At 54.2% G+C, this 27,972-nt stretch overlaps 1 protein-coding gene across 1 annotated transcript; it reads left to right on the plus strand.

Annotated features, from left to right (window-relative positions):
* Positions 1–374: 374 nt before the first annotated feature.
* LOC122372692 (nuclear pore complex protein Nup205-like) lies at positions 375–27,862 on the plus strand. Its single transcript, XM_043350203.1, has 33 exons — positions 375–438; positions 2,404–2,597; positions 2,813–2,981; positions 3,263–3,372; positions 3,536–3,644; positions 4,150–4,358; positions 4,719–4,824; positions 5,273–5,440; positions 5,741–5,853; positions 6,098–6,220; positions 6,478–6,618; positions 6,919–7,131; positions 7,519–7,639; positions 7,947–8,185; positions 8,922–9,131; positions 9,395–9,565; positions 9,793–10,055; positions 10,312–10,486; positions 10,856–11,122; positions 11,393–11,569; positions 11,866–12,019; positions 12,207–12,319; positions 12,599–12,739; positions 13,110–13,289; positions 13,607–13,784; positions 15,806–15,981; positions 16,379–16,564; positions 16,769–16,993; positions 17,273–17,596; positions 17,818–18,168; positions 18,447–18,567; positions 27,009–27,139; positions 27,466–27,862. The coding sequence occupies exons 2-33, from the start codon at positions 2,442–2,444 to the stop codon at positions 27,556–27,558; spliced, it is 5,613 nt and encodes a 1,870-aa protein (XP_043206138.1). The 5' UTR covers positions 375–438; positions 2,404–2,441; the 3' UTR covers positions 27,559–27,862.
* The last annotated feature ends 110 nt before the right edge of the window (positions 27,863–27,972 follow it).

A 27,972-nucleotide genomic window follows, 5' to 3' on the forward strand; every position in this document is an offset into this window, starting at 1 on the left:
AATACGTCATCAAAGAAATATCTGCAGACGATAAACCGAGTGCATAAGCCGTTTTTGTCGACTGCGGCAAAACTCAGCGTAAGGTCCTAACACCGATAAACGCTGTTAGATTATTTTATATCGATGTGTGTTTTGAGTCATTGTTTCGGCTTGAAATAAGATTTTAATAGCGCATCAGATAATCAGCGAAAGCGTTTCATTAAAGTATCTGATTAATTTGAAACATTATAGTTGGTATAAAAGAAGCAAATATATATTCTAAATACTGAAACTCCCATGAAACTCCGCTTGAAACGTCATTTGTGGATAGAAATTTATTTCCAGTATCGATAGAATGAATCGGAGTGGAAATGGACTTCGGTGCCTCAATCGGCAATACGAATTTGGTCACACGCGCGCGGTTATTTACTACCGACACCGGCTACTTAGAATATTATCGTAGGTTTGAATCGGTTATAAATGCATGTTTGTATTTATTCCTTTTTATAGTATGACCTTTTTCATTCATATATCATATGATATGTTCATGAACTGTCAGAAAAGGATTATGGAGTATGTTGGCAATAAAGCCAATTTTTGTTACGATTCTTACAGATAGGTGATCACACAGTTTGAAACCAGTGTTAGATGCCTACTTCCAGAAATATATTTGTCTTAATAAGTTGCTAATTTTTTAAGTAATTTTGTGGACTTCTAGTTGAAGACAAACCATTATGCAGAATCTTAATGCTGTTTGTTTTAAATTGGAACGTCAGTTATGACTTACCTACCGATGTTTCAATTCAAATTAAGGATTCCTTAGTGGTTAACACAGCATTGTGATGCCTGCTCTCTGGCTTATGACATTATGATAGACTTAAAATAAGTATTTCATTTTGCATTTTATTTTGTTGCACTCTTAGTTTTGTACCTACAATCGTACCCCTCAGGATAGTGTAACTATTCTATTTTAAAACCTATATGTCAATCTCTTATTCATTGTCTACAGAAATCCCCTGCATATATCCCAGACCTTCTGAATCCTGAAATCTAGATTAGTTGAGGCTGAGGCACTCTCAGTGAGTTAGGTACCTAGGTACATACGTAGAGTATCGGTTCAAAAGAGCCAGGCAGTGCCCCCGTATTTGTCAGTTTGGGTGGAAAATGGCATCGAAGTGAGAATCATTTTTGACTCATCTCCAGTCTTTTGAGACCATTTTCCTTTTCAAATTCTACTAAGAATAGGGTGAGGAATGGATGGTTACTTTACATCCTACATCCAGCCACAAATGTATAGAAATTTACATTTCCACTGTTTTTGAGCCTTCTCTGACCATAAATTTTCCAATCTCATCCATGTTTTTGTGAGGAAGTTTCTCCTCCAAGCCACACCCCAGCCTGAACCCCCAAGGAATAATTTTGGGACACTGGAGCCAGGAGGGTGGAGAGTGGAAACATCCCAGATGGATGTCAGGGGTAAAAAAGATGCAAGCATTAATCATTTTGACTTGACCTTGGCTCTTGATATTCATGTTATTTTCCCTGAAGTGTGATAAAGCAAATATTTTGTGTTAGTGCCATCATTTTGCCATTTTCCTATGTAAGAGTCCTGAACCAGCAATGAAGTCAACACCTAAAAAGTCTTGCCCAAAATCAACCACATAATGATACTGGTCCTGAAACTTGAAAGGATACTTGCAAGCTGCATCATCATGTTACTGCTCAGTAGTAGCTTTGATTTAGAGTCACTCACTTGAGCCTTATTTCAACTACAGCTGTTTGGCTGGTATGTCTTGTGATAACTTGTACGTCATAGACTGATTTTAAAGTCCTATGATATTTTGAAAGGCTTAATTGGAAACCTGACACAGCAATGCACAAGGCCAACTCACCTAGTGTGTAGGTGTGTAGGTGCAGATAATTTAGCCATGCCATGAGGATGAGTATTCTGGGCAATGGTTGGATCTAAAAGCTCCAGCCTCTTATGTTTCCCTACCTCCATGTTAGTCTTCCTGTACCAGTCCTGGCTTTTGACATTAGCATCTTGATTGTTAATTTATACTCGATTTGTCACCCCTTTATAGATACCTCCTGGCAAAGTTTAAATCAAATCATTTTCCAAACTGAACAGATCTTTAGTGTCCACTTGGGTCACACTTGTGGTCTGCTGGTACTTGGAGTATCATACCTGCATCATATTCTGTGCTTGAGACATCAGGAAGCAAAGTGGAAAAAGAAAGTTTGTATATTGACCTTACCAGCACCAAGATATTCTACAGCTGTAGGCTGTAGCCTGACTGAAGGAGGGGCGAAAAACTTATGCCATTTGAGGAGAATAAATAAGCTCTAATGACTTATAACATCACTATCCGTCCCTTTTCCCATCTGCCCCTTCTGCCATTTCACCCCTTATTCTCTCTGCAGAGCTAGCAGCTGCGTGACTCAGTGAGCGGCGCTGGACAATGGCGGCCGCCAGCGAAGGTGTCTGGTCGCCGTTTGTCGAGCTGCTGAGGCTCGTCAATGCCGTGCTCGTCCACAAAGATGTCGGCCAGCTACCTGAGCTCGAAACGGCGCTACGCCGGCACAAGACCAACTTCATCAACCTACTCAAGAATCCGGTCAGTTATGAGGCGTGTGGCGAGTGAAGGGTCGAATTTCGCGAATTTGAAGTGTGGATGAGAGAACCACGGCACAGCGGAGTCGATATATGCCAGTCCATGGGTGTGTTGAATGGTTTGTTAATGCATGGCTCGTCAAATAAAGTTTTCTCATCGATAAATCGTTCAGCTTTGTTGCGGCTTGCACTTTTTCACGATCTCCGTGTCTCCGGCAGGCGCCGAGTGCCAAGGACCGCGCCGAGCTGCAGCAGGCCACCAAGGAGGGTATCAGCGTGGGCGGCGAGCCGCCGCAGCTGCTGCCCCAGCTGGCCGTCGACGAGGCCATCATCATCTCGGACCTGTTCCAGCTCAATGAGCGCGCCGCGCTGCACCTCCTGCAGACCGGTGGGTGGCGCTGGGGTTTCGGAAAATAGCGTGGTGGTCGTTGGGGTTCGTATTTGGGGAATTAATGCAGGTTCGGAAAATATGCTGGTTCACAGCAGAACGGATTCTTTGCTCAGTGTACAGTGCAGACAATAGACATAAAACGCATATGACAAAGGGAAATGAGAATACCATACAGGCTTTCCTGAATGGGGGAGTTGACAGGATAGTAACGTCGTCACGGTTCTGCTGCATGTAGTTGGATGACTCGGGCATGACTCTCCATGTTTGTCCCCCACCAGGCGAGGCCCAGCGGCCGCACTACCCGGGCCTGACGCGCGGACTGGTGGCCATCCTGCTGTACTACGACGGCCGGCGGGCGCTGGTCACCGCGCTCAAAACTCTGGTCCAGGTCAGTCCAGGGGACGGCGCCAGGCCCTCCTGGCGAGGGGTCGGTGGGGGGCGCCTTTCAGCATAAAGTGTGCTTTTGTGTCACAAGTGGACATTGTTTGAAAGTCATCCATTGTGTTGGTTGTTTGTTTGCACATGTGTTGACGTCTATCATCTTCCTGCAGGCGAGGAAGGGCATCAGCTGGACCACGGACCTGCCCGAAAACATATCCATCATGATCACCAAGTACACAGACGAAATTCTCGAGGAGAATATGCTCAACAAGCTGCTTGGTAAGAACTTGGCTCAGGAATTAGTGCTAACAATTTGTCATGAATTTTCATAAAAATGTTATTACGGAATGGATTGCTGTCAGATAGTAGGCTACAGAACAAGTACTGAGCCCATTTATATGTTCTGTCTCCCTCGCCATTCACCTCAGGCCTCAGCTCATGTTGTCCACTGAGTGTCTGCCCCTCCCTGCTCAGAGCTGCTGCCCACTGAGTGTCTGTCTCTCCCTGCACAGAGCTGCTGTCCGCTGAGTGTCTGTCCCTCCCTGCACAGAGCTGCTGCCGGTGCCCACTGAGTGTCTGCCCCTCCCTGCACAGCGCTGCTGCCCACTGAGTGTCTGTCTCTCCCTGCACAGAGGTGCTGACCACTGAGTGTCTGTCCCTCCCTGCACAGCGCTGCTGACTACTGAGTGTCTGCCCCTCCCTGCACAGAGCTGCTGCCCACTGAGTGTCTGTCCCTCCCTGCACAGAGCTGCTGTCCGCTGAGTGTCTGTCCCTCCCTCCACAGAGCTGCTTCCCACCCTGGACTGGGAGCGTGACCTGCAGCGACTGAACGCAGCGCGCGCTCTCGGCAGCGCGCGCTACCTGCGTCAGCTGAGCGAGCTGCACGAGCAGACGCGCCAGGCGCTGGCCGACACGGCGCTCTGCTGGGCGGCCCAGGTGCCCCTCTCGCTGCCACTCACCAAACGGCTGATGGAGCACGTCAGGAAGATGAAGGTGGGTTGGAGGGGACAGTACGTCCGGATAGGACCGTGTTTTGTGAGGGGAGGAGGTATAAATGGGAGGGTGATGGGTGAACAGCTGCCGCGTCCCTGAGGCCGTGGATGACGTGATATGATCTGATAATGGTCGCTGAACTAAATATGTGTTCGGATCTTCAGGGATGTCAGGAGTGTCCACCTAGATATTGTTGGTTTATACGCTATGCTGAGACCTGGTGAATAAATTGCAGCCAGGTATCACGCATCAGCAGCTGATGCTGATACCTGGCTGCAATTAATTAATGACTGCTCATCAGGTGACCGCTGACTGGATCTATGTGTCTGACCTGCCGCGCTCCGCCGCGTGTGTCGCCAGGTGACGGGCTCGGCCGGGGAGCTGGGTAACGTGGAGCTGACGCTGCTGATGGCCCTGCTGTACAGCGTCAGCGCCGCCCGGGTGCTGCGCAGGCCCGACGCCGACGGTATGTGCCCCGTCCTTAACACTGTGCTCGGCTGCGGATATCGGTGTAGGAAGGGGCATCTGGCCCTGCCCGTCTCCCGCGATAGTGGACGCACGGTGTTGTGTCTTGTGTGTTAGGTATATGGTTATCATAATTGCGACGGCTGACTACATTGGTTGGGTGATCATTGACTTCCCTCCCCGTGCTGGATATTTTTGATAATGCTGTCGACTGAACGTCAAACTTTGAGCATGAGCACCAATTATTAATGTACATCGCTTTCGTATTACCATCCTTCCATCGTTTTCATATTTTATTGCACAACGCTGTTTGCCGTCTCCTATCGCTCGTTCTACAGGTCCGGTCTAACCGTCCCCTTCCGGCCTCTCTACGACTAATTACGAACTCTGCCGCCGCTGGTCAGTGCAAGTGGTCGGTGCTGTCTAAACCTGCCCCTCTCCCTTTCCAGAGCTGCTCGGCACTCTACCGCTGCTGGCCGATCCGGAGTTCGCCAGCTGGCTGCACCGCGAGCTGGCCGAGGGAGACGCCGCCGGCTGGCAGACGCCCGAGCTGAGAGCCGTGCTGCAGTTCGCCTGGGCCATGACGCTCAGCTCTCTGCGGCCCCTGCAGATTGACGGTAGGTGGGGCAGGTTCGACCTGAGAATCACGGGATGGGTGTTGATAAGGGAGTTGATGGATTTGTGCGTGTCAGTCCGGGAATGGTGTGGGATGGCTGGGGGGAGTTGAGGATGTGGGAGTGGGAATGGTGCGAGATGTTTGGATGCGACTGTACGAGCTACTTAAGCATGCTCAACTTTGCAGACGTGTGGTAGTTACACATGAAAATATGTGTAAGATCAGTCATCAGTTTGATGAGATCAGTCATCGTTTGCCAACGTTCTGAGTGCTTATCGCCCCATTTCGTCGTGTTTTTCAGCTCTTGCTGACTTCACCGAGCAGGACGAAAAGACGACAGAGCTGTCCATAAGGAATAAGGTGTTTTTGCATATTCGGGAGAAAATCATCGCCAATAAGATGTTCCATTCGGAGGTAAGAACGAAAGCTTCGTAGAAAATAAGCATGTTGTCCGTTTTTTCAATTACGACTTTTAAACCCATCAGCTGGACGTTAAAAAAAAATCATCTACGAAGATGCATTATGTCAGCATTCTTGTCGACGTTTTTGTCATAAAATGAGCTGTAAAAATCCGGCAGTTTATCTCCGAGTATGATCGTTGTTTCCTACCACTTTTCATCACAACCATACCTATTCCTACGTGCTCGCTCGTTCTCAGGAGTTTTTCGTGCGTCACGTTCACGATCTGATGTCGGAGATGCTGGTGGCCATGCCGCTCAAGGTCAAGGAGCTGCGGAACCGAGCTGACGAGGCGGCCCGCACCATCCAGATGAACCAAAAGGTCCGGCTCGAGGGAAATGGCAGAGTTTGAACTGCAAACCATTTTCAACTTTTGTTTAATTGTTTCAGTTTTACAATGATAAAAAATGCGATGAATTGGTGTATCACCCTTTTGTCTGGAATTTTCCTTTCCGTTTTTTTTTTACGTGATACATAGGTGTACTTTATCGGTGACGTGTCCCTTGGCCCTTTATTCGATATTCCACATATTTATATTTTAAACCTGACACTAACCGTGTTTTATGGCTGGTGCTGCAGGAGGGTCTGCAGCCGCCGGCGGACCTGCCGCAGGACTTTGAGCACCTGCTGCGGCTGCTGACGGCGCTGTATGAGAAGGACCCGCTGGCGCTGGGCCTGTCTCAGGATTACTGGGCCTCAGAGGGCGCTACGCAGAGACAGGTGAGGATTGCTAGCGGGGATGTGGAGCTGATTAGGGCTGATGTGGAGGATAGGGCACTGGCGAGGCTAGGTAATCAGATTTCGCATCTTATGCTGTCGATTGTATGCAAAGATTAGTTAAGATATTGATTCGGAGTGTCCATTTTTTTCGTTGTGTGTCGTTTATTATAGTCGTCATAATTGTTTTTTTTTTTGTTTTTTTGCTGTAGAGTCACCTTCACCCATTCTTGGTCCCTTAATTTTGTTAGGGAATTGTTGATATCACTCTGCCTAACCCTCTGTCGCCGTCTCTCCGCTCAGGTGTACCTGCATAAGTTTGTGCGCGTGGCCGGTGACCTGTTGCCTCCGCCGCTGTACGTGCCGTACGCAGACCTCCTGGCGGCCCTGGCGTCCAGCCCCGCCACCGCGCCGCATTGCTACAGCCTGCTGAGTGCCACCGGCTCCGGCTCACCGCTCAGCATCACTCAGATATTCAGCTCGCTGCACCAGTACTACAGCCGGCTGATGCACGAGGTGGGAGCCGTGGGGTATGGGGAGGAGGGTGGGTACTAAATGTGGGGTAGGATGGGTGTCAGATATGCACATTGCACAGTCCCAAACTGGTCTGATAACAGCCTAAATCACGCAGTGGTTTGTAATTCTGTTTAGGGTCAAATTGGCTAAACGGGAAATCATTTCTCTTTGGCAGTGGACTTTGTTTTACCTGAAACTACGTTATTTTTATTTGTGAATTTTGCGAGATTTCCCATTGGTGTGTTCTGGATGTTATATTCTTAGTTGAAATGCCACTTTCCTCTCAACAACAGCACTTTCACGGCGTCGACTCCTCCGCAGTTCACGCCGCCCTCCGCTTCCCAGTGTCCGAATCGTTCGGTGACGGTGTCCTTTTCTCTGTGTCAGACTCCGTCCGTGTCGCGGGCGGACGCCTACTCGGGCATGCCGGTGACCGCCTCCAAGGGAATCACCGCCCAGGAGCTGAAGAGCATGCTGGCAGGGCTGCGGCTCATCCGAGTCATTGCAGGTATGATTGATCGGGCAGAAAATATGGCGAGCGAGTGTTGATTTGCACTCTTCGTCTACTTTTAGGCACCTTTTTTATATGCGGTTCGGGCGCTCTGAAACTGAAAAAGCCAGGAATCCTCTATCTCTCCCGATTCGCTCACTAACTCAGCGTTTTCGCCCAGTTGCGTTCGTTTTATCGTCGCTGTCTGAAAAAGGCGTCCGTCAGTTTTCCTCTCAGCCCCCCCCCCTCCCCCGTCACCTACCCTGGTGACAGACTTATCACACTTGCAGCTCCATCCTCTCTCACTTCCCCTCTCACCCTCCAGAGAACGACGCCTCGTCCCGGCTGGTGATGTGCGAGACGCCCAGCTGGCCGCCGCTGGTCGTCATGCTGCGGCTGCAGACGTGCGCCGCGCCCGGCACTCTCAAGGCGCAGCTGCTGCGCACCCTGGCGGCGCTGGCGCGCGCACCGGAGGTGGCCCAAGCACTGTGGCAGGGCCTGGAACAGGCGCAGATTCTGCAGACCACACAGGTCATGCCCGGTCAGCAGGCGCGTGGTATCAAGGTGAGAATTAGTGCGGGGATGGGAGCGGGGCTTTGCGATGGTGTCATGGGGGATAGACTGAGGGGAAGTTGTGTCAGGGGAAGGTGTTCAAGATTCATAAAAGCTTTAGCAGGAGTCGTAGAGAATCTCATTGCCTAAAAGCTAGCGGATTGTCTGTCGGCACTCGGCACACACTTAGGTGTTCACTAATCGCACATTGTATCATACTCAGGTATGTGTCATTCAGTGAGACATCTCATATTGCTAGAAGTCTCATCGTCGCGACTCTGCAGCAGGCCACTGCCGCCGGTGCCGAGCCTAGCCGGCGGGCGGTGGCCGTTATGGCTGCTACAGCATGCCGCGGGGTTCTCTGAGTGACCGTCACCCCAGGACGGTCAGCTCGTTCCACTCTGGACACTGCGCCGCCGTGATTTGTGCTAGACGCTGATACTGTGTGCAGTGTGGATTACCTGACCGCGTGTGTTGCATGTCTCATTGACAGAGTCACTAGTCACCCGGTCTTGGCTCTTGGCGATCCCGGTGGTGTCTGTATCTCACGATTCTGTGTCGCTCTGTCGCCTCATCTCGCATGTAATTTGTCATGGTGGAGCAGGCTGCTATCCCCAACCCTTGACGAAGCAGCCTTCTTGACTCCATCTGACCATGATTCCCCTTATTTTGTCTCATTGTATCTCCCTTGATTTTGTCTCGCAGTTGCCCTCTGGATTGTGTCTCACCATGCCTCTCCCCCCGTCAGATGGAACTAGAGGAGGTGGAGGCGCGCGCCGAGCAGTTCCCGCAGACCCGCGCCTTCCTCGGCCTCCTCTCCGTGCTGGTGGAGGCCGGCGTACCGGCCAGCCTCGGCGCCGGACTGCGCGCGCCCGGCATCCACCCGTACGTGGCCTTCGTCATACACGACGTGCTGCTCAACTTCGACAGTCGCGCCTACAAGGACCCGACTGAAAAGGTGAGGGGGGAGAGAATTGGGAACTTTTGGCAATGGAAGTGAACAGTGAAAGGTGGTGTACTGAGAGTTGAGTAAGGTGGTTTGCTTTTTCTAGCCGGCGATCGACTGGGATGAGCTTCATCAGCTCTTGTGTCTGCCGTTTTTCACATCTCACCATAATGGGCGCGCAATGACCTCGCTTTCATCGCGCTCGGTAACCTCACGTTCTCAGCTTATCACCCACCAAAGTGTATCAGCTAACCAGCCGACCTTCCCGTTCTCAGTACGTGGTGGCTGGCGACTGTCTGGAGATCCTCCTGAAGCTGGTGGACGCGTACGACCCGACGGCCAGTGAGCTGGGACTCACCATCACTGGAGAGCTGACCTCGGGTCAGACGGCGCCCGGCGCCAGCATCGTACTGCAACTGATGCAGCGCTCCAAACTGCTCAAACAGGTCAGCGGAGAGGGACATGTCAGGCGGGCAAGTAACTACTCGACAGTGACGAGGCATTCAAATATTCGTATACTTTTCTGCTTATTGTTCGTAAGAATTGCTTAGACAAGACAGCTGGGTAGGAATTTCTTTGAATGGCAAGCATTTCCGGCAACCCCCGGGCTTCCCTCTAGGTGTGTGTCTACGGAATGCTTCCACCCCCGGTCTCACCTCCCCGCCTCCCGCAGGTACTGTTTGTTCTGGACGAGGCGTGCCGTCGTCTGGGCGAGTACCGCGACTCGCCGGGCCGCTCGGGCCTGGAGCGCAGCTCGCTGCTGGCGCTGCGCCTGCTGGAGGCGGTGCTGCGCCAGCAGCCGGCCGTGCTGACGGCGCTGCGCCAGCCGCAGCTGCCGCAGCAGCCCGAGGCGCCGCTGCTGCCCGGCCTCGAGCTGCAGCTGCTGGCGGCCAACCCGCGCACCGGCGCCAGCGACCTCATGGTCATGTTCGCCAGGTACGCAGTGCTGCGATATCATATTATTGGACACAGTAAACGGACTCTGTGCTGTGCCACGAACGGTCATGTATTTATTTGTATCCATGATGCTTTTTACTGAACGTAAATACGAACCACTTTTTGATGTATAGTTGTCTAATAACGTGAGTGCCACGTGACACCAATTGACACCGTCACAGCTTCACAGGGCCAACAGCCATCAGAGCTTCATAATGTCCACCCTGACTGCCCCGTCTCCCCCCCCCCCCCTCAGGTACCTGGGTTTCTCTGCGTGGCTGCCCGAGCAGGCGGCCAGCGCGGCCGGCGTGCTATCCCAGGTCTGCCGCCGAGCCACCGCTCAGGAGCAGCTGGTAGCTCTGTTCTCCGGCGACCCCGACACCCAAGCCGAGGTCACCTACGCGTTCGTCGAGTGTCTTGATGCCGACGCGGTGAGTTTCCGTAAAGGGTCTTGGCTCCGGTTTTGAGGGGAAGCATCCGCGGCGGGAAGGGGGTCTTTTTTCGTAGTCCTTCGACCTTCGACCAAAGAGCGAGGTATGTCGTCAATAGGATTTGCGCATGAACCCTGATTGTGATTAGCTGAGCTGAGATTAGTGAACCTTGAGTTCGTGATTGTTTTGGAGTTCAACTAGCATCACCCATGTATCTATTCAAGTCCAGGCCGAATGCCGCTATTTTTTATTTGCAAGTGGTGAAAGATATGTATGCGACAGACGTGACTTAAATTAACTCTGTCTAGACTAGAGTGAGCGCACAGACGTCCCCGCAGCCCGCACTGACATCCCCCTGTTCCCCGGCAGCCGGAGGAGGCCGAGTGCGCCGCTCACGTGGCGCGCTGTCACGTGCTGGACCTGCTGACGGCCTGTCTGCGGCTGCCGGCCGGCCCGACCGTGGCCCACCTCCTGCTGGGCCTGGCCGGCGGCGTGGGTCTCCAGGCGCCCGGCGTGCTGGGCACGGCCCGTACCTGTCTGCACGCGGTGCTGGCGCAGCTGACCGCCGGGCTGACCGCCACCGTGCCGCCCAGCATCGGGGAGCGGTGTCCGGCAGTGGCCGATAAGGCCTATGAGGTACGGAGGGGAAAGAGGGACGTCTGGGGCGGGAGAGATAGGTGGGATACGTTCTGGAAGAGGACGTTTTTAGAGCTTGGCTCTGATTGATTTATAGTCATTTTGGTGCGCACAGAAATTTCACCATCGTTCGAGTTTCTGATCAATGATTAGTAATTCCTCTTGACTGTGTTGCATACCATAGGTAATATTTTTGTTCCGATAAAAGTCTGTCCCGTGTCTTGACTAGGCGCTGGGTGTTCGCATCTAACCCCCTCACCCCGTGTCCAGGTGATCTACCTGCTGTGCGCGGCGCCGAGCACCTCGGAGCAGACGCTGCGCTACCTGCGCTCCACCTACGACTTCATCTACGGCCAGCTGCGTCCGCTGCCGACGGCGGCCAGCGCGGAGCTACCGCGGCTCCGACACCTCACCTGGCTACTCCGGCTGCTGGCGCTCGAACTCAAGGTGGGGGAGTAGGAGGATTACTGTACTGAGTGGTATCAGGATGGGACACATTGGAAGAAGCTGGGAAGCTGACGTGTTTTGGGATAGTCACTGGCCGGCATAACGTTTGTCTGTGATTGTTTTTTTTTTACCGACGCTGAATTTAAGATATGGATCTATAATTCCAGGCTACCGGCTAGTTGTTGCTCAATATTTGTCCTTACCTTGAAAACATATTTGTCCTTACCTTGAAAACACATAGCATTGATTTATGGATTGGCTGTTCGACGTTGACGGACCGTCTGTGTTCCCCGCAGGTTCTGGCGGCCGGTCAGCAGCGCTCTCCCCTGGCCCGTCTCACGGGCCTCCTGCTCAGCTCCACGCCCGCCGCGGGGCCGCAGATGGACCTGACTGGACTGGATATATCACTGACACTGAGCCAGACCCTGACCGGGGCCGCCGCCAGGCAGGGTGAGTTTATCAATTTTAAATGCAGACTAGCTTTGTGGTCTTCAAAATGCCGAATCAATTTCCCGTACGTGTGCCATTCAGTTTTAGATAATTGGCGTGTTGACAATGCCGCTGTTCTGAAGACGATGAACAAACGTTCTCCCTGGCGACCTAGTCTGTAACTGACCTGATCACCCTATGTCGGCAGCCTCGTCGACGCAGCGCCGTAAGATGCTGGCGCTACTGGACCAGGTCAGCTTCAGCCACGAGCCGGTCCAGCCGCCCGATTGGGAGTACTTCAACCCGGCCCAGGTGGAACAGGTGAGACCGGGGTCCGTCCTGAGGACGGTGTCACCATGGGGTATAATTGTGTGAAGTAGATGAGCCCTTCCCACCTCGAGGCAGCGGTCCAATCCATTGGTGCACCTGCCGCGTTGGGACAGACGTTTACCCGGCTTTTTCATGATTTGCATCTGATACCGTGTTATTACGACCAAGGTGTTCGCATCCTTCGCTCCATGCGCTCTCATAGCGTTGAACCGTGACTGTGCCGTGATCTCTGCTCTCAAAGTGAGCTGAGAACACCTCCTACTCTCACAGGTGATCAAGTCGTGTGAGGAGCCGGGCCCGGCTCGCCAGGTGGACATTAAGCGTCTGAACGCGGTACTGAACGCCGAGCTGGCCGCCCTACAGGGCACGGCCGCGCTCAGTCAGAGACACTACATCGTACAGGAGATCAAGGTCGGTCCGCGGTTGGGTTCACCCTGGCAGCTGCTGTACTGATACCTCTGATTTTGGAACTTGAAGAGTTTTGAGTGTTATGTGTGCCGGTCACCGTGTTGAAAAGATTTTGTGATAGGGTGTCAACAATCAACATTGCTTTGAAAAGTGGAAGCCAGTGGAGTGACAGCGCTTTCAGGCTAGTGAGACGGGACTTTTAGGACGGATAAGGCGAGCTAACTTCGCGCTACTCATAATGCGCTGCTATAGCGATAACTTAGTTAAAACTGCTACGATCGTATTCCATAGCCGTCGCCACCGCGTGCTTCGGCCGGCTTCCTGATGCCCTGCCCTCCCCCGTTTCTAATCGCCTCCCCCCTCTACCAATCAGTCCGTGCTGGAGTACTGCGTGCGCCGGAACGAGCAGTCTCGGTGGCTGCAGGCCTCCGCCGACTGCGTCGAGTCGTGGCGCCAGGTGCTAGAGGTGCTGCTGACGGCCGTGCCGGCCAACCTGCTGTCCGATCAGCCCGACCAGGTCATCATGGACGTCTCCAGACACATCCTCAACAAGGTGACTGGGCGGGACGGGAACGGGCAGTATGGGCGGAGAGAGTGATGGGGTGGTACACGGAGAGAGAAGCCACTACATGACTGAATGACGGCGGCAGGTAGAGTGGCAGAACAGAGTTGATTGGGAATGTCGTTGGCAAGACGTCCTCTATTTCATGGCGTTGTGCGTAAGAAAGGGAGGAGGATCAATCACATGGGCGCATGGATTCGTCTTACAGCTGTCCTTTGGGTTGATTATCACTAAGCCAATGCATTGTTTCATTTCGAAGCTGTGAGCGCAATGTCGCCCCACTGACCCAGAGTTTACTCCCCCTGCAGACTCTGGACACGGAGTCGGTGCCGCAGCTGACGAGTCCCCTGGCGGGCACCCTGCTCCTGCTCATGACCTCGCTGAGGTCGGTGAGCTCCTCCACCGGCGGCAGCGGCGGACAGTCGCACCAGCCGGCCGGCAGACTGGTCACCCTCAGAGGCATCGTCGACAGTCTGCTGCGGCCAGGTCAGTTGGGCGGGACGGGTTAACCCGGCAGGCGGTGGGCCTACCAGCCACCTTCCGCGCGTGGGGGGGGGGGGCACTTTTTTGCCCCCCCCCCCCGTATCTCCGAAACTACTGGACGGATCCAAAAAATTCAAACGGCGTTCGATAGCCCTGTCAAATTTGTCGAGGGAAACCAAATTTCATTGACCTCGGGGTCACCGATGACGTCACAGGTCAGGTCAAAGATAAAATGTTTCACCGTTCACGGGGCTTCTAGGGAAAGCGCTATAACACCGAGTAAAACGCATTTTGTCGAAAATCAGCGATAAGGCGTTAGTTGTCTAGTACATATGTTGCTATTAGAGGTCACTGGTCATACCAGGTCAGGTCACAGGTCAGGTCACCAAAGGTCACCAAGGGTCACCACATGAGCCCAACTTTACTAAGGTTATGCGATGCATGTTTTATGGCCAGTTTTTCATTTCCAACTCAATGGTGTTGGTTATAAGACCATCAGGTACGGTTTAGGTCACTTTCTGGTGGAGGTCAGGTCAAGGTCAGGTCAAAATAGGCCAAATTTCAAAGTTGATATTTTTGCATAAACTGGGTATCGATTCGATGCAGCTCGTCACGGGAAATCTAATGGTGGTCTTTGTTTTGCGCTACGAGGTCTAGAATTGCTAAAAATTGAGTTTAAAAATTTGACGTCATCAATTTTGAACAGTTTCTTCGCTATAACTTGGCCAAAAAAAAGAGGTATCGACTTCTCTTCTCTATCTACTATCGACTCAGACTTCTCTCCCCCTTACAAATGTATGAGGTGTCGACTTTGACGGTAGCCCATAAGGCGATCACCAATGGCGAGCCTGTGGACATCTCTACTCTGTTCACTACGTTTCGTGACTCGCGCCAGCAGTCCGAGCGCAGTACGCGTCAGGATCGCCTTTTGAGGCCTCCTGCTATGCGAACGGCCGCCGGGCAGCGATCGTTTTTATATCGCGCAACATCACTTTTAAATGAACTGCCTGTGAGTGTCGTTGAGCTGGACCCCACTTCTTTCGAACGTGCCGTGAAGATAGCTAAGTGTAATAGGGATATGTAGTGGGAGGGGGAGGGGGCATAGGAGTGCAAGCTTTATGATGTGCACGTGTGCCAGATGTTTTGCCTGTTTTACCCATTCCGCCTTTTACCTGTTTTTATATTGTGACCATCGGCACAGAATAGCCACGCCGGTGTATGTGGAGTGCTGGCAAAAGTCAATAATATCGATCTCAAATTTGGTATGTAGATAGAAGGCTGTAGGGGCTATCACATATATTCCGGTTTTTCGAAATTCAAAAAACTTTTTGGATTTTTTGGCTATTATATTCAAAAAATCTATTTTTGGGGGGGGGGTCAAAATCCAAACAATTCGAAAAACCGAAATAGCAGTTTTGTAGCCCTTTTAATTCCACACCTTTTATGTCTGGGACATTTTTCTGTATCTCTAAAGCTGTAGGCCTGACAGCTCTTCCCGCGAAACCTTTTTTTGGGTCGAAAATGGCAAAAATGACGTCACTCTGACGTCAATAGCGGCCAACCTATCATAGCCTTTGGAAAAATTTTTGGTCACCATGTGTGCTAGCTGCTCCCGGGAGGGTACTGAATGTTTGGTGACGATCGGCGCAGCGGTTCTCGAGATATATCGAAAAAACTAAAGGGGGGGGGGGCAAAAAAATGCCCCCCCCCCATCGCCTGGAAGGTTAATGGACGGGCGGGCCAGGCTAGTGAGTGGTCGGATCAGAGCTTTTTTCGGAAGGTCGTAATGATACACACATTTTAAGCTGATCATAAATTATTTGGTGTGAAATATGGCATGATACCATTTTTACCGGAAATATGGCATGATGAATTAGGAATGGGTATCGATTTTTTTTTGTGCTGGTGAGTCGGTTTGGGCTTTATTTGCTTTTTGCTTTTTTGGATAGGCAATGCATCAATCGACGCTTCATCTGACACGCATGGCCTGTCTGAAGCCTAACGGCTGCCCGTCTCCCTGACAGACCCCGGCCGCCGGGCGCGCCAGCGGACGCGTGTGAACCTGTACGGCGCGCTGCTGCACCTACTGTCGGCGGCCGGAGCGGCCGGGCCCGGTCTCACCGAGGCGTGTCGGGAGTACGGCCGGGCTCTGGTGGAGACCGTGTGTAGGGACGCCTGCGGAGGACACGACGTCTGCAGGGTTAGTATGGGGGAATGTGACCTAGTGGTTGGGGCGAGGAGGGAGGGCGGTCGGTTAAGGTGATGGCAAAGTCAGTAACGGAGGGTCAGGGTGGAGTTACGGATCGGGGCGAGCGACGCTATGGGATTGAAGTGGCTGGCGGATCGAGGACGGGCGGTAACAGGAATCATTGATGGGTGGCGGCAATGAGCGGAGAGGTATTGGATTAAGAAAAGGGGAGGTGAATTCTTGACTGGCACAGCCCATTGTGAAGGGGTAGACAAGGAAGTTCCAACCTGAGCTGGGAACGTGGATACTCTTGCTGTTGTACTTTTCGCGCCAACCATGAAATTACCAAAGCTGTGTCTCTTATCTCCCACTGACTCTTACACTGACATCTCCCTCCCTTTGCCACCAGATGCTGGCCATGTGCAGTCTGGACGCGCTGCTGCGGATGGACTCGCTGTGGCTGGAGCACCTCTCGGGCCACGGCTACCTGGACGCACTGGCCGAGTCACTGCAGGCCGACGACGCGCCCCTGCGCGGCCTGCTCGTGCCGCAGCCGCAGGACCTCCGGCCGCTCTACCTCTACGAGTCGAAAATGGTCAGTGGGCGCGGCAGACCGGTTACGCTCGGAACGGGAGTCAACGTAGCCACGGTGCTAGCTCAGTAAAGGAGATGAGAGTTCGTCTTTTATTCCCTGTTTCAATGGATTCCTAGTTGACGCCCCATGTCTCTCAGACTACTCTGCTGTGTCGTCTCTGTTGGTTTACTGGCCGTCAGAGTTTCATGCTCTTTTTTCCCACAGAGCCTGCTGTGCCGAGTGGCTCTGGTGCCAGACGGTGCCCGTACCCTACTCCAGACCCGTCTGATGGTGCGTCTCTCGGACCTGACGGCGCTCGACTGCTGGCCCCACCGCTCAGCTCCCGCGGGCGTGGTGGAGCGGTACCGGCTGGTGGCGCGGCCCGCTCTCCGGCTCTGTCTCTGCGTACTGGCCGCCCTCGGCAGGGAGAACCAGTCGGCCGTCGCGCAGGTGGGCTGGGGGAGAGAGTGAGTGTGAGAGAGAGAGAGAGAGAGAGAGAGAGAGAGAGAGAGAGAGAGAGAGAGAGAGAGAGAGAGGAGAGAGAGAGGGGGAGAAAGAGAGAGAGAGGGAGGGAGGGAGGGAGAGAGACAGGCTGGAGGATGTTCTACTTCTGACCCGAGTCCATTACTGGATTACGATACGATGAATGATAAGTCGCCACTTAATTTTTGAGCTGGACCGGTGAGGGCAGCAGCGTCACGCACGATGCTGACATCGCCCCTCCCACAGGTGAACCACTTCCTGCTGTCGCACCTGGACATGGTGACGTCAGTGTTACGTCACCAGCCGGCTGAGCTGAGCGCCGACAGTCTGGAGGAGTTGGTGCTGCTGACCGGCGTGCTCTCCCAGACCAGCCACGAGGACCTGTCGGCGGACGTATCCGACTCGCAGCTGCCGGAGCGCCGCGGGCAGCTGTCTCGGCTGCAGCAGCTGACACTCGCCCAGCTGCCGCGCTTCGTGCTGAGCCGCGAGCGGCGCCGGCAGCTGCAGCAGCTGCCCGAGCGGCAGCTGGCGGCCAGCCCGCGGCACCAGGCCACCGTCGCCATGCTGCAGGTCAGGGCTTAGTTTGTGCGGGAGTCGGTGGTGTCTTGGTGACTAGATTATCCACTATCCAGTATATGTGTCTGTGCAGCTGTCTTGGTAGTGTAGATCAAGGACTTGCTGCCGCCTGTGGTGTGGAGTGTCTAATGTCTACCTGTCTGCTGTCATCAATATTCCTCTGCAGGTGCAGTTTCCATGTGTCTAACAATACTACCCTCTCCTCCCTCCTCCAGGTGCTCTCCCACCTGCTGCTGTACAGCCAGGGTCTGGCGGCGCCGGCCGGCGCGGCCCGCCGCTCGGTCCGCCCTCTGTTCTCGGCCTCGCTGCAGACGGACAAGCCGCCCGAGTCGGCGGACGCGGCACCGTCGCTCGGCTGCCTGCTGCACCTGCTGCGCTGCCACTCGGAGCTGCTGACCGACGGCTGCCACCAGCTGGAGCTGCTGCAGCGCCAGCTGGACGCGGCCGGGCAGCTGGACGGACAGCTGCTGGCCGAACTGGCCGGCGACGACCAGCTGCCGCTGGGCGAGCGCCGCCAGCGCGCCCACCAGCGGCTCGACGAGCTGCGCACGCTCGTACAGAGACAGGTACGGCGGCGGGCGCGAGAGGAGGACGGAAGACTGATGACCTTCAAATCGCAGTTATATAGAGCTTATCTTTTAATGTTCGCTTCTAGGGTGGCTTTATCATAGAACTGTCGTTCAAGCATCACGCTCTTCATCCTTCACACTTATTTTGCAGAAAATGGAGACGTACTCGAGTGGAAACCAGTCCATGCTCATCACGGGGCACATACCCCTGCACAGACTTCCACGATAGTGTACCCCCTCCCGAAGCTGACCTCACCCCCCCCCCCCCCGTTCAGGTGGAGCTGAGCCGGCACGTTCTGGAGCTGGCCCTCCACCTGCTGTGGACCCACCTGGACCTGTACCTGGTGCGCTCGGCGCCCGCCAACCAAACCTCGCCCGCTGGATGGCCGTATGATGGTGAGTGACGGACGATCAGACCGGGGCTAGATGGGACCGATGGATTCGAATAGGGCCTGACGGTGGAATGTGGACTTCTCCGGGTCCAATGGGACAGGCCGGGGCACGCTGAAGGGGCTGTGGCCGAACGTGGTGTGTACTGGGAGGGTGTTTGAGCTACGAGTCATGTTTATGTAGTTGCTGGTCTAGGATGAAGCGATGAGTTAGTTCATTGCTGACTGATTCCTGGGTCATACGTTCCCTGATGACTCCATCGACTCCCCCGCAGGGGGCTGACCGTGGTCAGAGCCGTTGCTTGGCCGGGACCATTGGGCTCTGGCCTCGCGGCGGCTGTGACTTCGGCCAGTAAGGGGAGTAGCGCCCCCTCGGCCCCAGCTTGACTTGCGTTTGACCTCGGCTCTGATTTGATTGTCGGATGGATTTTCTGCAAGATTGGCCCCGCAGGGGGCTGGCGGTGGCCTGGGTTCCTTGGGCCCGCGTCCTGCGGCGGCCCTGACCTCCGCCAGCAAGGGGAGTAGCGCCCCCTCGGCCCCAGCTTGACTCATGCTCGATTACAACCGGACTCGACCCTGGATTGATAGACGACAAGTCAGACCTTTCTTGGTTTCTTTTTTTCCCTTTGTGTCTGATGAGTGTCTTTTTTGCGCCCGGTTCCGCTCCTTCCGGGTGTTTCTCCTCACTGCCAGCTTATACTGCCTTGCCGTCTTCTCACGTGGTTTGCACTAAGTTTTTGCACTTGTCTGTTGCCCAGCTTTCTTGCGAGCATTTTCATTGGTTGCCTTTTCTGCATTCTCACGCACCGCACGGACACACTCGGGTGAAGTGGAATAGCGCCCCCCCCCCCCCCTCAGCCCTAGATACACATATGTGTAATCTTGACTTTGCCCACATTTGCTGGATTTGATGTTTGCACAATGCCACTGCCAGTCGGCCGCGTTGCCGTCTTCTCACGCGAATTTCTCCTGGCTGGTTTGCACTCATTTGGTTGCCTACCTCATCGGTTTCGCACGCTTCCCAGTTTTTTTTTTTTTTTTTTAACACTTGCTCATCTTCTCTGTGCACGATTCCATTGCATAATGCGATTCCAGTCTCTAATCGTGCCATCTTCTCACGTGAATTGCTCTTGGTCGTCTTGTACCCGTTTGTTGCCCATATTTCTTTTGCGGTCACTGGCATTGGCTGCGTTTTCAGTCTTCTTGCGCTGTACCGGTCTTGCAGGCTGCTTGCCTCACCGGTTCCGCACGCTTCCCCATTTTTTTTTTTTACACTTGCTTATTTTCCTTGTGCACGATTCCATTGCCAGTTTGCTGCATTGCACTCTTTTCACGTGAATTGCTCTTGGCTGTTTTGTACCTGTCTGTTGCCTTTTTTGCGGATACTCGCGTTGATTGCCATATGTGTGATCTTGACTTTGCCCACACTTGCTGGATTTGATGTTTGCCCAATGCCATTGCCAGTCGGCCTCGTTGCCGTCTTCTCACCTGGCTGGTTTGCACTCATTTGGTTGCTTACCTCATCGGTTTCGCACGCTTCCCAGTTTTTTTTTTTTAACACTTGCTCATCTTCTCTGTGCACGATTCCATTGCATAATGCGATTCCAGTCTCTAATCGTGCCATCTTCTCACGTGAATTGCTCTTGGTCGTCTTGTACCCGTTTGTTGCCCATATTTCTTTTGCGGTCACTGGCATTGGCTGCGTTTTCAGTCTTCTTGCGCTGTACCGGTCTTGCAGGCTGCTTGCCTCACCGGTTCCGCACGCTTCCCCAGTTTTTTTTGTTGTTGTTTTTTTACACTTGCTTATCTTCCTTGTGCACGATTCCATTGCCAGTTTGCTGCATTGCACTCTTTTCACGTGAATTGCTCTTGGTTGTTTTGTACCTGTCTGTTGCCTTTTTTGCGGATACTCGCGTTGATTGCGTTTTCAGTTTTCCTACGCTGTACCGGTCTTGCAGGCTGCTTGCCTCATCGGTTTCGCACGCTTCCCCCAGTTTTTTTTTTTTGCACTCGCTCATCTTCTTTGTTCTCTGGTTTCCCTGGTTTTATCGGTCTAGCCGTACCTTCGGCCCAAAGACCGGGGAGAGGATGTCTGGGCGTTGAGGGGGCTGCCCTGCGGGTTAGTCGGGGCAGCCTTCCAACACATGCCTTTGGCGCCAATCCCCGGATCTGCGGGATGCCCCATGTTGGCCTCGCATGAGGGAAATCGGCCGGTCAGGCGTCGCCCTGTGCAGCACTGGCTAATCGGGGTCAAGGGGGCTGGACGACGGGTATGCGGGGGGTTGCCGCCGGGTGCAGGGGCCGCCTGATTCCTTCAGCGCGGGGCTTAGCGCCACCGTATCCATGTCCGCGCGCGGGATCAGGTCCGGTCCCGTGCCGCATGGCTCTGCGGCGGCCGCGGCTCACGCGGCCCCGTACCCGGCGGCTTCGTCTTGCTGCTTTTGGCGTCCCGGCCCCCGTATAGTCCTGCAGTACTCCTGGCGGACCACCACCCTACGGGGGAGTGTGGCCGTCCCCCAGTTGGGCTCCGAGGTGGGTGGGAGGCTGCGGGACCGAAACAATTACACTTTCCATGGATTCTCACTTGGCACCCCCACGGACCACAGCCTCGGCTGAACCCCTTGCACCTAGTGCAGTCGGTGGAGCACGACCAAAAGTTCTTATATTCACATCCGACGAACGAAAACTCGCGTCGCTGTCTCCCTTTCAGAGACGAGAGGGCTGTGACAGATTTGGTAAGATTGCGAGGTGTGAAAAACTTAGAGACGGAGGCATCGAAGTAGAGTTTGTTGACGATAGAGAGGCGGAAAGGGCCCTGAAAGCTACTCACTTCACATACACAGTTAAGGATCAGCAGGGCAGGAAGGAAGTAAACCTTTCGGTCAGCGTTTCGCCGCATCGCACGAAAAATTCCAGCCGAGGGGTCATTTTTTGCGACGATCTGGAGGGCATGCAAAACGACGAGATCGCCGAAGGCCTGTCACAGTTTGGGGTCTCCGCCGCCCGCCGCATCTACACCAAGCGAAGTGGCGCTCTCGCACCCACGCACAGTATCATTTTGACTTTCAACTCGCTGGAACTGCCGAGGGAGGTGATGATAGGATATATGTCCGTGAAAGTTCGACCATATGTCCCGAGTCCCATGCGTTGTTTTCAGTGTCTCCGATTCGGTCACACTCGAGACAGCTGTCGGAACAGACCAGCATGCGGGAGCTGTGCGGCAAATGACCATAGCAGTGCCGAATGTTCGTCGTCCGAGTTGAGATGCGTCAATTGTGACGACTCTCAGACTCCACATTCCTCGTTTGATGGGCGATGCCCGGCCCTCCAGAGAGAAAAAGAAATAATGTCCCTGAAGGTCACCGAAAGGCTGTCATTTCGTCAGGCCCGAGACCGCTTTGCTGCCCTCCATCCCAAGCGGTCTTATGCTAGTGTGGCCAACGGTTCTAGACAGCGCTGCCCCACTGAAACTGATACCAACAACAGCATCGGTCAGTTAATAGCGATTCTGAAGTCATTCGGCTTCTGCTTTGTCCCAGATGCCAACAGTCACAGCAACTCATCAGTTCAACAGGAGCCCCCTAAAGCGTTGTCGTGCTCCGCCACGCAGACGTCGCCAAGCAGGAGGCGAGGAGTCTCGTCCCCCTCCCGTGGGGGAGGAAGAGAGGATGAGACTGGGGCGGTGGTGGAGGCTTCAGCCGCCCCCGAGGATACGGCCACGCCGCGGGGTGGTGAGTGGACCCTCGCCCGGGGTCGTCGCCAGGGCCCGCCCCCACCGCCGCGCTCTGTCGAACGGGCCCCGTTCACGTCTCCGGAGATCCGTCGACCCCCGCCCAGGGAGACTGCAGTCATGGCGGCTCTGCGCCGCGGTCGGGAGGAGCGGCTTGAGCAGGACGCCAGACTAGGGCGGAGGATGGCCCAGGCTCTTGAGGAGCGTCGAGCGTCCTCTGTCCGTGGAGGTCCTGGTGGGCCGGGGGCGGCCCCGTCACCTCTGATGGGACCTCCCCCTACCCCTCCACCCCCTCCTCCACCTCCGCCCCCTCCACCTCCTCCGCCCCCTCCACCTCCTCCGCCCCCTCCACCTTCTCCCCCACCCCCGCTCCCACCGCCACCACCACCCCCTCCACCCCCTCCACTTCCTCCACTCCCTCCAACCCATTCACAGCGTCCTTCTGGTGCCCCTCCGGTGCCCGCCTCGGGCGAGGGGTCGGGACCCCGACCCCCGCCATGCACACCACCATCGGAGCCGAGACCGGCGGGGCCGCCGCCCGCCCCGGGCCGCCCCACGAAGCGCACACTTCCGTGGGAGTTATCTCCGTCAAACGATGGTAGCCCCCGCTCGCGGCTGAAGTTTCAACCGGGAGCTACGGGCCGGCCTAGGTCGGCCGATGGACGGCTCCGCGAGGGCCATCCAAAGGTAGCCTTTGGCGGTGGCCCGGGCCCCGGTGGCGAGGAGCATTTTTAAGTCCCCGCCTTTTTTTTTAACTCAAGTCAAAGTCGCCAGTTTTAGACACCTTTCGCTTACCCCAAGCGCTCAAAACTACAGCAATAACACGTTTTATCCTGCAGTGGAACTGCAAAGGCTTGCGTTCTAGCACTCCAGAACTGCAAGCACTAATCCGCTCTCAGCGACCTTTGGTTGCTTGCATCCAAGAAACCAAACTCAGATCTGAGTCCAGGTTCCCCATGAAAGGATTTTCGGTTTTTCGCAGGGACCTTGCTACTGAAACCGTCGCGCACGGAGGTGTTATGGTTCTGGTCCATAACGCCGTGCCTGCGAGATGTATTGATTTAAGCTCGCCCCTTCAGGCGGTAGCGGTCCGCATTCATCTAGGCCAGCGTGACATCACTGTGTGCTCACTTTACTGTCCCCCTGGCGCAGCTCTTCCTCTTCTGGAACTACGCCGGCTAATTGCCGAGCTCCCTCCACCTGTGATGCTTCTGGGTGATTTTAACTCTCACCACTCTGCATGGGGATGTGATTCTGTGTGTACACGCGGTCGACTTTTAGCGTCCTTGATAGACGAGGAGGGCCTTTGTGTTTTAAACACTGGTGCTGCTACCCATTTCACCATGCCGTCGGGACATTCATCAGTTCTAGATCTCAGCCTTGTCAGTCCACACCTTGTGCCGCTTTTTACGTGGCGAGTGGACGCGGACTCTTTTGGTAGTGACCATTTCCCCATATGGCTTGAACTGCGTGAGCGGCCCTCGGTTGGCTGCCGGCCACCGAGATGGAACCTGCGGAGGGCAGACTGGGAGAAATTTCAAACGTGCTTGGAGGATGCTCTCTCATCTGACCCTACAGATGATCTGTCAGTAACCGATTTCACCTCCTTACTCATTGAAGCAGCCAAGGCATCCATTCCTCGTACATCGGGGGCGCCTTCTCGCCGGCCGGTCCCATGGTGGTCCGATGCGTGTCGAGACGCCATCAGAGCGCGGAAACGAGCGCTGCGCGCTTTCAGGCATAACTGCACCACCGCAAACATGATCGCGTTTAGAAAAGCCAGAGCGTTCGCTAGGTGGACGGTCAAGAAAGCTAAACACGAATCCTGGGTGGAATACATCAGCCAGCTTAACAGATTCACGCCAATCTCCGAGGTTTGGTCCCGTATAAAACGTATATCAGGTCGTTTCTCCTCATCCCCTCTTCCTGTTCTGAGTGTGTTTGGCAGAAATGTGTCGAACCCAGCTGATGTAGCGTACGAAATAGGCCGTGCGTTACATGACCGCTGTGTCGGTGACTGTTCTGACCCCGACTTCGCCCGCCATCGTGCTCGGTGCGAATCGACTGGCGTCAATTTTAACACATCACAACATTTTAGCTACAATGATCCCTTTACTATGGAAGAGTTAAAGTCCGCTATAGGTGGCCTGAAGTGTGTCGCAGAAGGCCCTGATCTTGTACACAATGAGATGCTTCGGCGTCTCCCGTCACCGGGACTTGAAGCATTGCTCCATCTTTTCAATGCGCTCTGGGAAAGAGGGCTGTACCCCGAAACATGGCGGACGGCCATCATTATCCCGGTGCTGAAGGCTGGTAAAAGCGGGCTTGATCCGCTTCACTACCGCCCTATTGCGTTGACATCTGCCCTGGGCAAGCTGCTTGAGCGAGTTGTAAACGCGCGTCTCGTCTGGTTTCTGGAGGAACAAGGTGTTTTATCTAACTCGCAGTGCGGTTTCAGAAAGTATCGGAGCACAGTAGACCACATTTTAGCCCTTGATACCGAGGTTCGTTGCGCATTTAGGCGGAAGCGACACATTGGTGCATTGTTTTTCGACATTGAGGCTGCGTATGATACCACTTGGCGTTTCGGTATTTTACAAAAGCTTTTCAAGTACGGTATACGCGGTACAATGGGCCATTTCCTCGCCAGCTTTTTATCTAACCGGTCTTTCAGAGTCCGTGTCGGTGGCAACCTCTCAGAGCAGTTCCCCCAGGTCAACGGTGTCCCCCAAGGAGGAGTCCTAAGTGTTGTGCTGTTCGGGGTAATGATTAACGATATTGCCGATCACCTGCCCCCTTCCATTGGCCGTGCCCTTTTTGTGGATGACTTCTCTATCTGGGCCAGTGGTGCAACCACACGTATAGTAGAGAGACAGCTCCAGTTGGCAATTAAAAGATTAGAAAACTGGAGTGCTGTTAACGGACTACGATTCTCGACAGCCAAAACTGTAGGTGTCCACTTTTGCCGTTTTCGCCGTAATTGCCCTGACTTCTCTGTCAGGCTAAGGGGTGCAGTGATCCCTGTGAAGTCGGAGGTGAAGTTTCTTGGGATGGTAATAGACAGCCGTCTTACCTACCGCACTCACCTGAAAGAGCTCCGCGACCGATGTTTTCGAGCTATGAATGTTTTGAAATGTGTTGCGCGTACCTGCTATGGGGCGGATCGTAAGACACTGCTCTTGCTTTATCGTGCTCTTGTCCGTTCTAGACTAGACTACGGCTGTTTTATATACGATAACGCCACGGAGACCTCGAAACGTATTCTGGACTCTGTGCACCATACTGCTCTTCGTATTGCCACTGGTGCGTTCCGGACCACCCCAGTAGCCAGCCTCCTTGTAGAGGCCCACGAGCCACCTCTTGCCTTGCGTCGCCAGCTACTGGGCATGAGATATACCATAAAACTCCGCCAGTTGCCTTCCCACCCTGCCTATGATGCAGTTTTCTCACGTGCCAACCTGGCGCTTTTCAGAACCGGAGAAGGCGCACGTACTGTCCGCTACCCCCCTTTCTGCTCTCGTATGCAATCGCTGCTCTCGGAAGCTCAAATTAAACTTCGGGGGGTCATGCGTAAGGAGTGGCCATCTGTCCCACCGTGGAGACAAGTCCCGCCAAAGGTGGACCTTTCCCTCACCGATGTGAGAAAAGGCGACATCCCTCCAGCTGTTTTAAAGGCTCGTGCGCTGGAACATATTTCAAGGTACTCTGACTACATAGCCTGTTATACTGACGGCTCAAAGACTGATGACGGTGCCGGGTGTGCTTTCGTCTGCGGCGACGCTGTGCGGTGTTTTACCTTACCTAAACATGCATCCGTTTTTTTCCTGCGAATTGGTCGCTATCCTCAAACTCCTGTGTTTTATCGAGATTAATCCCGCTCGGTCATATGTTATTCTTTCTGACTCATTGAGTGGTCTCCAGTCCTTGTCACAATTCTATCCTTCTGACCCCCTCGCACAGGAGATTCTTCTTCGTGTGACAGCCCTCGACCGAGAGGGTACGTCGGTGTCTTTTTGCTGGATCCCTAGCCACGTCGGTATTCACGGCAACGAACGGGCGGACCGAGCTGCGAACCATGCTGCGCAGTATCCGTGCTCCCGCCGATTCCCTCTACCCGCCAGGGACTTTGTACCGGCGGTGGGCTCTTTCCTCCTCGGAAAGTGGCAGGAGGCCTGGAGCCAATCCCACGGTAACAAACTTTTACGTATCAAGCCAGGTTTAGCTACCTGGTTGTCGGCCTCACGCAGATCGCGACGCGAGGAGGTGGTCCTCTGCCGGCTTCGTACCGGGCACACTTATAGCACCCATGGGTTCCTTATCGGCGTTGGCTCCAGGCCTATTTGTACCAGATGTGGTGACCGACTTTCGGTCCGACACGTCTTGGTCGAGTGCCCGAGACTGGACGCTGAGCGATTGCGGTTTTTTGGATTGCGTGGCCCCCAGCTCTCTTTGAGAACACTTCTCCGCGACGACTCCCCTTTTCTCGATTCCTTTCGCCTCTTTTCGTTCATCACGGCCTCCGGGCTTCAGGTGATTTTTAACCCCCGACTTTGAGGAAGATTGGTTAGATATGGGCGCCATATAGCCTCGTTGCTGGTGCGCCCTAAAACACCAAATCATCATCAGACTCCATCGACTCACTGCTGAGTGTACCATGACTGCAGGCTAACCCCGAGTGTCTCTATCCCAGCCACCTAACCCCGCCCTGTGACCCACAGACTCGATGGTGGGCGGCGACGGGGACACTGCCGGCGCGCTACTCTCGCCCCAGCTGCTCACCCAGCTGAAGAGGGACCTGCCGCTCAGCGTCACCGACGCCCTGCTCAGTCAGGTCCAGGACGCGCTCAAGGTGAGCAGGGAGAGAGAGAGAGAGAGAGAGAGAGAGAGAGAGAGAGAGAGAGAGAGAGAGAGAGAGAGAGAGAGAGAGAGAGAGAGAGACGCATTGCGTAGCCCAAATGGCGTCGTCTTACGTTATACATACATCCGCGGAATGTTCTTTTGTGACAAAAGTTGAGCATAAGGCGTTATGTGATGCGTTGTAGCCATCTCTTCTCGACCAGCCCGAGAAATAAAAAAGCATTCGGTTTTCGCTCACGATCTCTAAAGCCACGGTGCAGTTGTGGGCTCAGATTTCTTTGATTCTCCACTGACACCCCTCGTCCCGTGTGCCTACAGCACCCACTGGTGGGTCGCGGCCACTACAGTTTCTCGGAGGCGATGGTACGGCGCATTCAGCGAGTGACGCGGCTCCACTGTACCACTGGATGAGGGGACTGGCTCACTCCCGACCGCCGCCGCCACAGTCAGAACTGACAGTGGAGCGGGCGTCGGTGACACCGCGGTGTCTTGTCAGTGTCAGTGACTCGCACTGTGTCATTGATTGTCAGACGGAGACGTGTCTGATGACGTCAGGTGTATCTGGTGACGTTAGACGCTTGAGGACGTCGGTCATTTTAACACAGTGGGAGCGTCGGCGGGTCAGCGTGATAGGATGTGGCGAGATGAGACGTTGTTGGCGCATTTTGGTGGCTTCTGCAGATGCCGTTTTCCACGAAATAAAGATTTGCGATGATTCCAGTTTGTCACTGAAGGCTTGCCAGAAAACTTGTGATACTTTTCCAAACAATTGCCTGCTTCTTAGCCTACTTCGCAAAACTTCGAACTATCAGTGGTGAAAGCCGG

This window comes from Amphibalanus amphitrite, unplaced genomic scaffold (genome assembly GCF_019059575.1).
Source record: "Amphibalanus amphitrite isolate SeventyFive unplaced genomic scaffold, NRLGWU_Aamphi_draft 001387F_arrow, whole genome shotgun sequence".
NCBI lineage: Eukaryota > Metazoa > Arthropoda > Thecostraca > Balanomorpha > Balanidae > Amphibalanus > Amphibalanus amphitrite.